Source organism: Podarcis gaigeae (genome assembly GCF_964106915.1).
Source record: "Podarcis gaigeae genome assembly, chromosome: 2".
In the NCBI taxonomy this organism is placed as follows: domain Eukaryota; kingdom Metazoa; phylum Chordata; class Lepidosauria; order Squamata; family Lacertidae; genus Podarcis; species Podarcis gaigeae.
The window spans coordinates 118,544,357-118,558,866 of record NC_139679.1 but is presented as its reverse complement, the minus strand read 5'-3'; the positions used below and the strand labels follow the sequence as shown (position 1 = coordinate 118,558,866).

At 47.2% G+C, this 14,510-nt stretch overlaps 1 protein-coding gene across 3 annotated transcripts; it reads left to right on the top strand.

The window, feature by feature from the left end:
- Positions 1-3,466: 3,466 nt before the first annotated feature.
- On the top strand, positions 3,467-10,332 carry LOC310837295 (uncharacterized protein). 3 transcript variants are annotated; one of them, XM_083723618.1, is made up of 3 exons: positions 3,467-3,623; positions 4,915-5,088; positions 7,253-10,332. In XM_083723618.1, the coding sequence occupies exons 1-3, from the start codon at positions 3,482-3,484 to the stop codon at positions 9,361-9,363; spliced, it is 2,427 nt and encodes an 808-aa protein (XP_083579744.1). In that variant the 5' UTR covers positions 3,467-3,481; the 3' UTR covers positions 9,364-10,332. The 3 variants fall into 3 exon arrangements, with proteins under 3 accessions (XP_083579744.1, XP_083579745.1, XP_083579746.1); XM_083723619.1 differs by lacking the exon at positions 3,467-3,623 and adding an exon at positions 3,775-3,868; XM_083723620.1 differs by lacking the exons at positions 3,467-3,623; positions 4,915-5,088 and adding an exon at positions 3,830-3,868.
- The last annotated feature ends 4,178 nt before the right edge of the window (positions 10,333-14,510 follow it).

Genomic DNA, 14,510 nt, shown 5'->3' with positions numbered 1-14,510 from the left:
TATTTTCTTATAACCACTCTTTATTCTTTTTTCTGTATTTCTGTATTTCTAAAAAGCAATAAAAAATATTTTTTTAAAAAATGAAAAATAAGGGACATTTTACTGTGCTTGGTGGAAATGTAAAAAAGCTTAATAAGACTACTTTGAGCCAATTTGGTGACCCTGCGGGGCCGTTGTGTTCAAGGTTTGCATAGGGGGCTCAAAACCTTGCGGAGTTGCCATGGTTGTAATTAAGAAATGTCCACTTGTTATTAATAAAATGTTGATAGATCCTAAAGGGAAGTATTCTGTGCTTTTTTTCTAGGGGAAGCAGGGGTATGCATACCCCTAAACATTTTGTGAATCAAAGTTTGGCCTCATTGAGGGGCAGTATTTTTCAATATGAGTAGGAAAATGAGAGTGCCCCTGGACATTTTTTTAGGGGGGAAACCAGTGGAAGTATGTGCATGTAAATGGAACACTGTTAACTGAACAACTTGCCTTTTTCTCAGTGTACGTCCTGATCTCCGAGCCGATCAATATTTTAAAGAACACTGCAAGTGTTATAATCCATTCCAACCAGTACTGTTATCTTAGGAGATGACTTCAATGTTTGTTGCAATTGGGCCATGGGCAGCAGTCAGTGGCGTAGCGTGGGGGGTGCAGGGGGGGCCAGGCGCAACATCTGGGGGGTGCGCTCGCCGCCTCCGGAGTCGCTGAAGAGCCTCGGGCCCAGGCTGTAGCAGAGCCCCATGTCTCGCGGAACCGACGAGCTGTGCGCGCGTCCGGGCTGAAGGTGTCCGGCAGGCAGCGGCTCTCAGCGCTCGCCACGGTCCCCGCGCGTCGGGGCCGCGGAGGGCGCGCCAGGCAGCCTCTCCTCACAGCCCCACCATCGCCGCTGCTGCAGCAGCTGCTGGGCCATGTTGCATTTTCCTCGCCTCTCTGCCCTCCTCCTCCTCCGGGCAAGCAGCGTCGTTTGGGCGGCAGCGCCAGCGGCAACTCGCCTCAGATCACCTGACACGGACCCGCTGCCGCTGCCGTGGCTACCTTACCGTAAATACTCCAGCCCAGGCAGCAGCAAGAAGAAGCTGGCAGCGGCAGCAGGTTAGGGGTTAGGGGCGCAAATTACTTGCCTTGCCCCGGGTGCTGGCAACCCACGCTATGCCGCTGGCAGCAGTGGCTGCTGTTCCTGCATCATCCAGCGAGAGCAAACTGAATGATCTTCTGTCTTTGACCTCCTGGACATGTGCTGAGTGCTACACCCCAAAGATGTACCACCCCAAAGGTTCATAATTCTTACTCTTGTATTGACCACATTATCTTTACATAAAGCACTATGGGAGAGAGGGCAAGATGAGGAACTAGACCTCATCGTTGTATCTGAGCATGCTCCAATCTTTTTTTCTCTGACAATTAAATATTTCACTAGAAGTAGGGCCGCGGGTGGTCAAACCCACTGAGCCTCTTGGGCTTGTCGATTAGAAGGTTGGCAGTTCGAATCCCCATGACAGAGTGAGCTCCCGTTCTGTCCCAGCTCCTGCCAATCTAGCAGTTGGGAAGCACACCAGTGCAGGGAGATAAATAGGTACTGCTGCAGCGGGAAGGTAAATGGCATTTCCATGCACTCTAGTTTCCGTCACAGAAGAAGAAGAAGAGTTTGGACTTGATATCCCGCTTTATCACTACCCGAAGGAGTCTCAAAGCGTCTCACATTCTCCTTTCACTTCCTCCCCCACAACAAACACTCTGTGAGGTGAGTGGGGCTGAGAGACTTCAGAGAAGTGTGACTGGCCCAAGGTCACCCAGCAGCTGCATGTGGAGGAGCGGAGACTCAAACCCGGTTCCCCAGATTACGTGACTACCGCTCTTAACCACTACACCACACTGGCTCCCAGAAGAGATTTAGTCATGCTGGTGTTGTAAATAAAAATATGCCCTTTTCCCTTATGGGGTATCCAAGAGCCCATATAGAGTCCTTACATAGGTTCCCTATTGGTAGGAGAAAATAACAGAGGCCAACCAGAGAATATTGAGAAGCAAAGCAGCTAGTAAGCTTGATCTTTATTGATCTGTTGCAACAGGGTACTCCCCTCACACGCAGGAGAGGAGGACCCCCAAAATTGCTGTGCAAGGGCTTATAAAGACTTTTGAAATTCCCATCCTGTAGATCAAGACCACCCCCAGAAACATTATGCATTCATCACAGAAGGGGTGTAACCTAAGACCATCCCTCAGATAAGGCGATCTAAAACAGAACATTTGCATGTTGTTTTCTCTTGTCGCTTTGTTTATTTCCTGTCTGGCAGGTTACTTGATTGGATTTCTTGGGGAGCCTGGGCAGTCTTTTGTAATGATAAGGCTCACACCCTTATTCAAACACAGATTAAGACAGGATTTGTGAAGGAAGAGACAATGGGGAAGCTTTTCCATTTTGACCATGCAGAGAAACATTTGCTCAGTTTAGGAATCAATATAGTTCCAGGTTGGCTTTTCTGTGCTGATCTATGTACGTGTGGTTATGAACGTTGCCATATATCTAAGACCATAAAATTCCTATCACACTGGCCACATAACCCAGAAAGTTATCTGTGGACAAACGCCGGCTCCCTCGGCCTGAAAGTGAGATGAGGGCCGCAACCCCTCAGTTGCCTTTGACTGGATTTAACCATCCAGGGGTCCTTTACCTTACCTTTTTACCTATTTCACTAGAAGTATTTGCCTACGTAGAAGTTTTATTATACAACTGCTTAAGTGCAAGGTTTTGGAGAAAGCATTTATGAGCTTAATTAAACACTTATATTTGAGCTCATCAGAAATACTTCGGGTCAATGGCCATAATTTCACATTTAAAAAGAAAAACCAAAAAGCTCCACCTCTTTTGTGCAGGAATGCTCCTGCAACAAACAGCCGTATTAAAAAACTTTTTAAAATTGCTGTTGCAGGGAGAGGGAGAGGGGAAGCAGGAGTGTTTTAATAATAATTTATAATAATAATTTATTTATTTTCTATTTCTATTAATTATTATTATTTTTATGCAAGTGTCTCAAAATCCTTGCCTGGCTTGAAACTACACACATTTTTGTTCAAATTTTTGACTTCCCTTTTGGGCAAATCTAGCACAAAACATGTATTTGAAAACATAATTTTCTAAAAATTTGCCCACAACGGACCTAGGCTTCCTGGCGTACAGCAGCCCTGACACCTTCGGTTTTGCTCCTCCGTGCAAATCTGAGATACAGGTAACCAGAAGTGCAATCCAGTAAAATGAATGGTCCGGATTGAACCAAAGCTCCAACCCCCCCCCCCCCCGGGCAGCAGAATCCCAAACTCCCTGCTGCCTAGAGATTGCGATTGTTTCACTGATGATTTGTTAAATTATTCTATTTGATTGATGTTGTATTTGAGATGTTCTACTATGTTCTATCTTGTTGTTATTTAATGTTTGTAAGCAGCTTTGGGATCCGTTTGAATGGAAAGTGGCCCAGAACTATAATCCAATCCAATGAATGAAAGCTCCCCGCAAGAGAGCTTTGAATGGAAGGCGGAGAGAAGCGGGAGCCGACCTCTCCGCAAAGGGCGAATCCTCCCGGAAGCGAGAGCGCGGCGCCACCTGCAGGCCGGGAGCCGCCACGACAAGCCAGAAGGTAATAATAGCAACATACCGCTCTTCTTTCCCCTCCCCTTCCAATCAGCGAGGAGCAGCTGGACGTTCTAAGTCCTCCCTTCGCGGTGGCTGCTGGGAGTTGTAGTTTCCTCCCGCCACCGGGACGGTGAGATTCCGTGGTAGTCGCGCTCGGCAGCACTGGCTTTCCCGTCATGCCTTGGGGCGAGAGCGAGAGAGGCGCGGAGGGAGGCGGCGGAGAGTGACGGCGGCCGAGCGGCGCTTGAGGTGGGTGCAGCGGGGGAGGGGCGAGGTTTCTGGAGGCCGCCAAGGGGGCCTCGGGGGCCGCTCGGGGGATGATGACGGAGGGAGGGAGGGAGGAAAACCCCGTCGCGGAATCAGACCAGTGGTCCAGCTAGCTCAGTATTGCCTGCACGGGCTGGCAGCAGCTCTCCCTGATGGCGCGCCCAGGGCTCTCCCCGGCCCAACTGGGGATGGAGCCCGGGACCTTCTGCATGCCGAGCAGGTGCTCTGCCCGTGAGCCTCCTCCCTTCCCCCGAAGCTTAGGGATCCGCCTCCCACTGAATCTTGCAAAGGAGGCGACTGCTATCGTACAATGGAAGTTTCCACAAATCTCCCTGCGCCCCAGTCCATTGTTCAGAGCAACGGTGTTGCCCACACGGACTGGCAGCGGCTCTCCCCAATGGCAGGCACAGGATCTTCTTCCCCAGCAAAACCTGGAGGTGAACCCAGGACCTTCTGCATGCAAAGCAGGTGCTCTCCCACCGGGCCACTCCCCTTCTCCAAGATGTCCTGGTTTATCTGGTTAAATAAATGAAAGGCCTCGGCCCAGTATACCTGAAGGAGCGTCTCCTCACCCATCGTTCTGCCCAGACACTGAGGTCCAGCTCCGAAGGCCTTCTGGCGGTTCCCTCCCTGTGAGAAGCAAAGCTACAGGGAACCAGGCAGAGGGCCTTCTCGGTAGTGGCACCTGCCCTGTCGAACGCCCTCCCACCAGATGTCAAAGAGAACAACAACTACCAGACTTTTAGAAGACATCTGAAGGCAGCCCTGTTTAGGGAAGCTTTTAATGTTTGATGTATTATAGTATTTTAATAATTTTGTGGAAGCCGCCCAGAGTGGCTGGGGAAGCCCAGCCAGATGGGCAGGGTATAAATAAATTATTATTATTATTATTATTATTATTATTATTATTATTATTGGGAGAGGCCTGGGTGAGGATGGTACTCAGCTGCCGTAGGAGTGGACTTTAAAGAAAACCAGAGTGTTTTCATTGTGGTGGCTTTTTTCTGCCCCTTTTTACCCCTCTACAGTATCCTTCTTGGGATGCAGCAATCTGCGAGAGGAAGGCTTCTTTTCCAGCTTTCAAGGTCCCGTGATCTTTGCGAAGGTGGCTGTGCACTTTTCCACAGAGGAGGAGTGGGCTCTGCTTTATCCAGGCCAGAGGGAACTTATGGAGGAGAATTATGGAAATCTGGATTCTGTGGGTAAGGCTGCTTCTTTTTCTTAGCTGAGTTACTGAAAGCAGGGAATATTGGTGGTTTGTTTTTTTAATTAGCTGTATGAAGACCCTCCTGCAGCCATGCCACATCCTTCCAGACTCAGGTTTTATAAAACCATGGGATAGGGGGGGAAAGGGTAATTTATTGTCCATTACGTTTCAGACCACCCTGGCCTTTCTGTGTAACAAAGGACCAGAGTGGTCCAAAATGGATTGAACGATAAATTGTTCCTCTATGCTTTATTTAAAACCCTTTCCCCAGTTGTTTAGGGTTCCCTGTTTTATTTGCACTACAGTCGCTCCCTACCCCCTCTGCCTGTCTGAAGGATTGGCAGAAGCCCAGAATTTCTCTTGCTTTCAGAGACCGCCTGTCACCTTTGATCCCGTCTTGTTCGTAAGTTTTGCTTCCTCCAGGAAGTGCTTCTTCTTACACTCCCCCTGTCTTCCTTTAACATAGGTTCCCTACTTAATAAACCCCTTCATTCAGCCTGTTCTTGAAGGTTTCCTGTACCCCAGACCTCCCTCCCTTACCATCAACCCCTTCTAATTCTGTTTTCCTTCCCCTCTGGGGTAAAACCAGTGTGTTGTAGTGTCTGGCTAGAACAGGCATAGGCAACCTCAGCCCACCAGATGTTTTGGGACTACAATTTCCATTATCCCTGACCCACTAGTCCTGTTAGCTAGTCCTGACCTTTAAAGCTCTAAATGGCCTCGGTCCAGTATATCTGAAGGAGCTTCTCCACTCCCATAATTCTACCTGGACAATGAGGTCCAGCACCGAGGGCCTTCTGGCAGTTTCCTCACTGTGAGAAGCCAAGTTACAGGGAACCAGGCAGAGGGCCTTCTTGGTAGTGGCACCCGCCCTGTGGAACGCCCTCCCACCAGATGTCAAAGAGAACAACAACTACCAGACTTTTAGACGACATCTGAAGGCAGCGCTGTTTAGGAAAGCTTTTAATGTTTGAGGCATTACTGTATTTTAATATTGTGTTGGAAGCCGCCCAGAGTAGCTAGGGAAACCCAGCCAGATGGGCGGGGTATAAATAAATAATAATAATAAGCTAGGGATCATGAGAGTTGTAGTCCGAAATCATCTGGCAGGCTGAGGTTGCCTATGCCTGGACTAGAACCCAGGAGACCCAAGGTTCAAATCACCACTCGGCCAGGAAACTCACTAGAATGAGTTTCTTGGGACTGGCTCTCATCACAGGGTTGTTCGGGTTAATTGAGGTTGGGAAGAGTATCGCACCTGGAACTCCTTGGAGAAAAAGGTGGAAGACAAATTCAATAAATAAAGTACCGTATTTTTCGCTCTATAAAACACACTTTTCCCCTCCTAAAAAGTAAGGGGAAATGTGTGTGTGTCTTATGGAGCGAATGCAGGCTGTGCAGCTATCCCAGAAGCCAGAACAGCAAGAGGGATTGCTGTGCAGCGAAAGCAGCGATCCCTCTTGCTGTTCTGGCTTCTGGGATTCAGAATATTTTTTTCCTTGTTTTCCTCATCCAAAAACTAGGTGCGTCTTGTGGTCTGGTGCGTCCTATAGAGCAACAAATACGGTAAAGCTTCTACCAGACTTCCCCTCTGTCATTCTCTATCTCACACTGCTCTCTCTTCCCCCTCTTCCTCTTCTCTCCTTCATGCTCTGTATTTTGATCTTGCTGAATCTCTACATTTCACCCTCTGTTTCTAGCTCCCCTCTACTTGTTTTCTCTTAGTTGTGGCACCCTTGGAAAGTGGAGCCAGCTCCTATGTTATTCTCCTGCTGTGAGTATTTCTTAGTTATGACTCTGTTGCCAAGGAGAACCTCTCTTTCTGTCAGGTAATCAATCTTGCTTGCAGCTGCAGAGCCAGACCTGAGACCCAATGTTGTTTTAATACAGGCAATTCTTGTAATCCATGGGGATTATGTTCTAGGTCTCCGTACACGTTGGCGTAAAGTGTTCTGCCCCGCCCCCGTCTTCTGTTTCAGGATCACTTCCTGGTTTGGGATGTGCACAATTGTGTGTAAATCAGTCATTACCTGTACATTGCAAGATCTGTCTCCCCACTGTCTTTCCCATTCTGTCATTCACACAGTAAATGGCTGGGATTGTTCCCTAATTTGGGGAGCTGTTCCTCCCTGATCAGGTTTCCCTTTGTATTCCTGCAGGTGATGGGAGGGAGAGCAACAAAGAGGATGAACAGCAGAGAATTAAAACTGAAGCAGAAGAGAATTTGAGGGAGAAAGCTGTTGTTCCAGAAGGCACCGGCTTCAGTGAAATTGTGATGCCAGAAGAATGTCCCACAGGAAAGAAACAGGCAAAAATCCCCCGAAGTACAAGAGCCCTAACTAGGATATCAAACCTTAGAAATTTTAGAAGATTGCATGAAGGGGAGAAACCATTTAAATGTTCAGAATGTGGAAGGAGCTTTAACTACAGGAAACATCTCATTGTGCATGAAAGAATCCACACAGGTGAGAAACCATATAAATGCTCCGAGTGTGGAAAGAGCTTCACTCAGAGCAGTACCCTTTTTAATCATCGAAGGATCCATACAGGAGAGAAACCGTTTGAATGCTCAGAGTGTGGAAAGAGCTTCACTAGCAGCAGCAGTCTTTCATATCATCAACGAGTCCACACTGAAGAGAGACCTTATAAATGTTTTCATTGTGAAAAGAACTTCAGCCAGAGGAGTGAGCTTCATTCTCATCAGAGAATCCACACAGGGGAGAAACCTTATAAATGCTCAGAGTGTGGGAAGAGTTTTACTCACAGCAGTAGCCTTTCTTATCATCAAAGGGCTCATAAAGGAGAAAAACCATATAAATGTTCCGAGTGTGGGAAGAGTTTCTGTCAGAGCAGTGGCCTCATCTCTCATCAAAGAATCCACACAGAAGAAAAACCATACAAATGCTCAGTGTGTGGAAAGAACTTCACTCATAACAGTAGCCTTTGTAAACATAAAAGAATCCATACAGGAGAGAAACCATATACATGCTCAGAGTGTGGAAAGAGCTTCACTAATAGTAGTAGCCTTTCCTATCATGAAAGAACCCACACAGGAGAGAAGCCGTATAAATGTTTTCATTGTGGAAAGAGCTTCAGCCAGAGCAATCACCTTCTTTCTCATCAAAGAATCCATACAAGAGAAAAACTGTATAAATGCTCAGAGTGTGGAAAGAGCTTTACTCATAGCAGTAGCCTTTCTTACCATCAAAAAATGCACACGGGAGACAAACCGTTTAAATGTTCTGAGTGTGGAAAGAGTTTTTTTCAGAGCTATGGCCTTCTTTATCATCAAAGAATCCACACTGGAGGAAAACCCTATAAATGCCTGGTGTGTGGCAAAAATTTCAGTCATAGCAGTAGTCTTTCTAGTCATCAGAGACTCCACACAGGAGAGAAACCGTATAAATGTTCAGAGTGTGGAAAGAGCTTCACTAATACTAGCAGCCTTTCTTACCATCAAAAAATTCATATAGGAGAGAAACCATTTAGATGTTGCGAGTGTGGAAAGAGTTTCTGTCAGAGCTATGACCTGCTTAATCATCAAAGAATCCACACTGGAGTGAAACCATATATATGCTCAGTGTGTGGCAAGAACTTCACTCATAGCAGTAGCCTGTCTAATCATCAGAGACTCCATACAGGCGAGAAACCATTTAAATGTTCAGAATGTGGGAAAAGCTTTAGTCACAACAGTAACCTTACTTACCATCAAAATACCCATTCAAGTGAAAAAATCTTTAAATGCTCAGAGTGTGGAAAGAGCTTCAGTTGTAGCCAAACCTTAACAATACACTACAGACTACATACAGGAGAGAAAGCATTTACATGTTCAGAGTGTGGAAAGAGCTTCAACCAGAAGACTCACCTCACTAACCATCAAAGGACCCATACAGGAGAGAAACCATATAAATGCTTAGACTGTGGGAAGAGCTTCAGCCGAAGCAATACCCTCTCTAATCATCAGAGGCTCCATACGGGAGAGAAACCATATAAATGCTCGGAGTGTGGGAAGAGCTTTGCTCAGAGCAGTGGCCTTTCTTCCCATCAAAGAATCCACGCAGGAGAGAAATCGCATAAATGCTTAGAGTGTGGGAAGAGCTTCACTAATAATGTTAGCCTTTCTTATCATCAGAGAATCCACACGGAAGAGAAATCGTATACATCAGGGGTGGAGATCCTTTTGGGCTCTGGGAGCCAGATCATTATCTGGCCCCACCAAGATGGCCAAACGGGACAGGTGGGTGGAACAAACCACCTGTCAATCACATGATGTCATCGTGACGTCACATGACTGGCAGGTGGCTTGCTGCACTCGCCAGTCAAAATCCCTTGCAGTGTTCCCTGGTGGCCATCAGCCAGGCATTTGGGAGCCGTGCAGAAGGAGCGTCGCAAGCCCTTTGCTCCGAGCCCAGGACCAGCAAAGTGCCTCTTTCTCTCCTCCCTGTCAGCTGTTGGGGAGAGGAGAAACAAGCCTGTGTTTTGCAAGCCTGCTGCCGACGCTTGCAAAATGAAATGGTCCCAATCCCCCATGCACCAATTGCTAGGCGGAGGGTTACATCCTGTTTTGGCTGTGCTTGCCCATTCCATCACGGGGACAGACCTGTGCAGCCAAGGCAGAATTGAATCCTGCTTTCCCGCCCATCAGCTTATGTCAAGTGCTGGTGTGCTTGGCTGAAATGAAGGAGAAAGACCTGGTTGGAACATGGTGTGCACAGTGGAGCGCTCGCGGGACTCGGATCAGGACCCTGGTTCGCCCATAAACGGCCACCCAAAAATATGCAGCCTACTAGCCTGTCCAGCCCTTGACTACAGCATTCACAACATCCCTGGTAGGGCACCAAGATCAGACCAGGTGACTCTTCTATAATGTTGGAAATGGGTCTCTGGTGAATATACCCTGTTGATTTGGGGTGGCTGCAGTTGTTGCATCACCTGTGTCAGTCAGTTAAGCGGTGCCAGAATGTCCGCCACCTTCGCCTGTTTCATGCAAATGATTCTGTACTCCCCTACAGATTATAATTACTGAAATCGCCAGTTTGCTACTGCAAAAGGTCAGTGGTGTGTCTGTTTTTACATATATTTGAGCTCAAAAGAGTCACAAGCTCTAATTTTTGAACCTCATTGCCATTCAGCTACCACCTTACTGTTTTCCCCTTTGACTATTAGCCCTCTAAGATTTAGTCCACAAAAGATGACCATGCCGCAGTCAATCTGTTAGCTTTTACAAGGCCTCAAGGCTCAACAGAATGCTGCAGCGAGGCTCCTCACGGGGTCTCTGCCATGGGAGCATATTCACCCAGTGCTTTTCAAGCTGCACTGGCTCCCGGTGGAGTACAGGGTCAGATTTAAGGTGCTGCTTTTGACCTTTAAAGCCCTTCACGGCCTAGGACCCTCGTACCTACGAGACCGCCTCTCCTGGTATGCCCCACGGAGAGCCTCAAGGTCCATAAATAATAACACCCTAGTGGTCCCAGGCCCTAAGGAAGTTAGATTGGCTTCAACCAGAGCCAGGGCCTTTTCAACTCTGGCTCCGGCCTGGTGGAACGCTCTGCCTCATGAGACCAGGGCCCTGCAGGATCTGATTTCTTTCCGCAGGGCCTGTAAGACAGAGTTGTTCCGCCTGGCCTTTGGCTTGGAGCCAATTTGATTCCCTCCCTCTCTCTCTCTCTCTCTCTCTCTTTTTTTTTTCCTCTTTCTTTTCCTTCTCCTGCGATGAGGCTACATTTTAATGTTCCATTATTTTAATGTTGTATTTTATTTTTGTTTTTAAGTTGTAATCATTCATCTTGTTTTTATTATTGCTCTGAGCCCGGCCTTGGCTGGGGAGGGCAGGGTATAAATAAAAAAATATTATTATTATTATTATTATTATTATTATTATTATTATTATTATTATTATTATAACATTTTTCTTGTTCTTTAAAAAAATATATGTGGAATCCAAGTGCACACTGAATTTCACTGTAGCAAAAGAGGGCAGGAGGACTGGGTTGTTTCTCTTGTGGTGGTGTGTAAAGATGTATAGGTTTTGCTACCTGTTACATGCACTCATAGTGATGTGAAAAATGAAAAAGTAAAACAGAAATGTTACTAGTTATTTGACAGTACTCAAATATTCCTTCTGTAGAATATTCCACAGGAACAGTTTCCCACATATCCTGCTCCAAACATAGTTATTCTCCAGGGTTTCAGGCAGGAGACATTGCCAGCCCTACTTGGAAAGCCCAGGGGTTGTACCTGAGTCTTTCTGCAGAGAAATCAGTTGCTCTCCTATAGTCCCTCTCCAAAGGACTCTGCATTACACAGTATCAGACCACTGCTCTATCTAGCTCCATACTGACTACACTGACTGGCAGCAGCACCCCAAGGTTTTTTAACAGAGGTCCTGTGCTCAGGGACTGCTGTGGCCAGGATTCCTGCATTGCTGGGGTTGGAGTGTGTTGCTAGAGTGGTGCATGCTCTAGTTATCTCCCCCTTGGACTGCTGCAATGCGCTCTACGTGGGGCTACCTTTGAAGGTGACCCGGAAACTGCAACTAATACAGAATGCGGCAGCTAGACTGGTGACTGGGAGCGGCCGCCAAGATCATAGAACACCGGTCCTGAAAGACCTGCATTGGCTCCCAGTACATTTCTGAGCACAAGTCAAAGTGTCAGTGCTGACCCTAAACAGCCTCAGACCAGTATACCTGAAGGAGCGTCTCCAACCCCATCTCTCAGCCCGGACACTGAGGTCCAGCTCCGAGGGCCTTCTCTGCAAGAAGTGAGGATAAAGGGAACCAGACAGAGGGCTGTGGAACTCACTCCCATCAGATGCCGAGGAAATAAACAACTATCTGACTTTTAGAAGACATCTGAAGGCAGCCCTGTTTAAGGAAGTTTTTAATGTTTGATGTTTTGTCGTGTTTTTAATATTCTGTTGGGAGCTGCCCAAAGTGGCTGGGGAGCCCAACCAGATAGGCGGGATATAAGTAATTATTATTATTATTAGACTAGATGACTGTCGGGGTGCCTTCCAACTCTACAATTCTGTGATTCTACCATGGATCGAACCATGAGCCTTCTGCATGCAGAAGCATGTGCTCTGCCACTGAACATCCTCAGAGCTTTCTCAGCCGGAGCTGTAACTAAAAAAAAGGTAAAGGGACCCCTGACGATTAGGTCCAGTTGTGGCCGACTCTGGGGTTGTGGCGCTCATCTCGCTTTATTGGCCGAGGGAGCCGGCGTACAGCTTCCAGGTCATGTGGCCAGCATGACTACAGTGGTGCCTCGCAAGACGAAAATAATCCGTTCCACGAGTCTCTTCGTCTAGCGGTTTTTTCGTCTTGCGAAGCAACCCTATTAGCGGATTAGCGCTATTAGCGGCTTAGCAGCTATTAAAGGCTTAGCGGCTAAAAGGCTATTAGCAGCTTAGAAAAAGGGGGGGGGGAGCGAAAAAAAATCGCAATACGTTTTTGTCTTGCGAAGCAAGCCCATAGGGAAACCCTTTCGTCTAGCGGGTTTTTTGTCTTGCAAGGCATTCGTCTTGCGGGGCACCACTGTAAGCCGCTTCTGGTGAACCAGAGCAGTGCAAGGAAACGCCGTTTACCTTCCCGCCGGAGCGGTACCTATTTATCTATTTGCAGTTTGATGTGCTTTCAAACTGCTAGGTTGGCAGGAGCAGGGACTGAGCAACGGGAGCTCACCCCGTCGCGGGGATTCGAACCGCCGACCTTTTGATCGGCAAGTCCTAGGCTCTATGGTTTAACCCACAGCGCCACCCGCGTCCCTAACTAAAGAAAACATTAAAGTTGGTGTTGCTAACAGAACAATAGTTGTATATCTTGCGGCATGGAGACATCAAGCTCCAGGGCTGGAGCAATTCATGTTGTTACTACTACCTCTTGTCCAAAGACAGCAGTTTGTTCTTTTTTTTGTTGCATTATTATTCTTGGAAGTACAACTGGGAATTCTTTCTATGACTTCAGGGGTTCATTCCCTGACTGGTCTGACTGACAGATCATAGAACTGTTGAGCTGGAAGGGACCCTAAGAATCATCCAGTCCAACCGCAGGCAATAGAGGAATGTAGCTGGGGATCGAACCTGCAACCTTCGCGGAGGGGAGAAGGGTTCTGAAGGAGCTTCCCCCTGCGTAGGCCTGACCTAACAAAGACAAACCTCTTCACATGTTTCTCCTCAAGCTATATGTACTGTTTTGGTCAAATTTTACCTCAGTAAAGGTTGTCTTCTCTCTATGGACTCATGCCTGCTTTATTCCAGTCACTCTGCTAGGACAGCATTAAGATAAATTCAACAGTTTAAACAAGTTTCGATGGGTACAATAATGGAACACTGAATGGTTTCGTTTTTGTAAAATATGCAGGGATTTAGGATATGCAAAATGAACCATGGAAAAAGAAGAAGGAAAGTCATTGATATCTTAAGGGTGTGTGTGAGAGAGAGCGAATGTGTGAATGTTAACATGCCAGGGGACCGGGGACACCCTGAAAAGATAATGCTTGGAGTCTGAAATATCTCCTTTGGCAGCATGATTTGTTAATAAGCACCCCCTCCCCAAAAATTGGTTTAGCAGCCTCTGCCTTCCTGCTTTTGGGTTAACCCAAACTAAGGCCTGGGGGCCAGATCCGGTGCAATAACCATCTAAATCCGGCCTGCGGACAGTCTGGGAATCAGTGTGTTTTTACAAGGAATATGCCCTTCTATTTAAAATGCATCTTTGGGGTATTTGTGGGGCCTGCCTAGTGTTTTTACATGAGTAGAATGTTTGCTTTTATTTAAAATGCATCTCCGGGTTATTTGCGGGGCATAGCAATTCGTTCATTTTTACACTCAAAATATAGTCAGGCCCCCCACAAGGTCTGAGGGACAGTAGACTGGCCCCCTGCTGAAAAGGTTTGCTGACCCCTGTGTTAACCTGCTGTAACAGGGCAGGTTTGACCTAAGTGGGTTTCAGGGATGTGATGGACTCTCTTAGCCCTGTGCCATAATACTATTAATTGGTTGCGGCTAATTCTTGGCTTCTGGTTCTAGGCTGGCTTTGTCTTCCTTACAGCTATGTCCGACTAACATATTGCAAAGCTAGGGAGCTGCTTTCAGGGCAGAGGGGTCGTGTTTGTTGGGATACTGCCAGGGAGACATCGACCGTCACTGCCTCCAGCCGGACTCCGGACGTCCATCGATCCCCCGTAGATGTGCAGTATCAGCAATTAGCGACACGAAGCCTCAGAAATGGATTGCCACATTCTAAGGCTGGTGCACACTCTATCAGCAGGATTCACACAACAAAAGTTGCACAGCGGGAGAGCATAATTTAGAAAGTTTATTCAACGTTGGTCAGAACAAAGAAAAACATGACCGCCTGCTAGCGTGTTCAGGCACAGAGAGAGAAAACGAAAGCAATAGCAAACACAAACATCC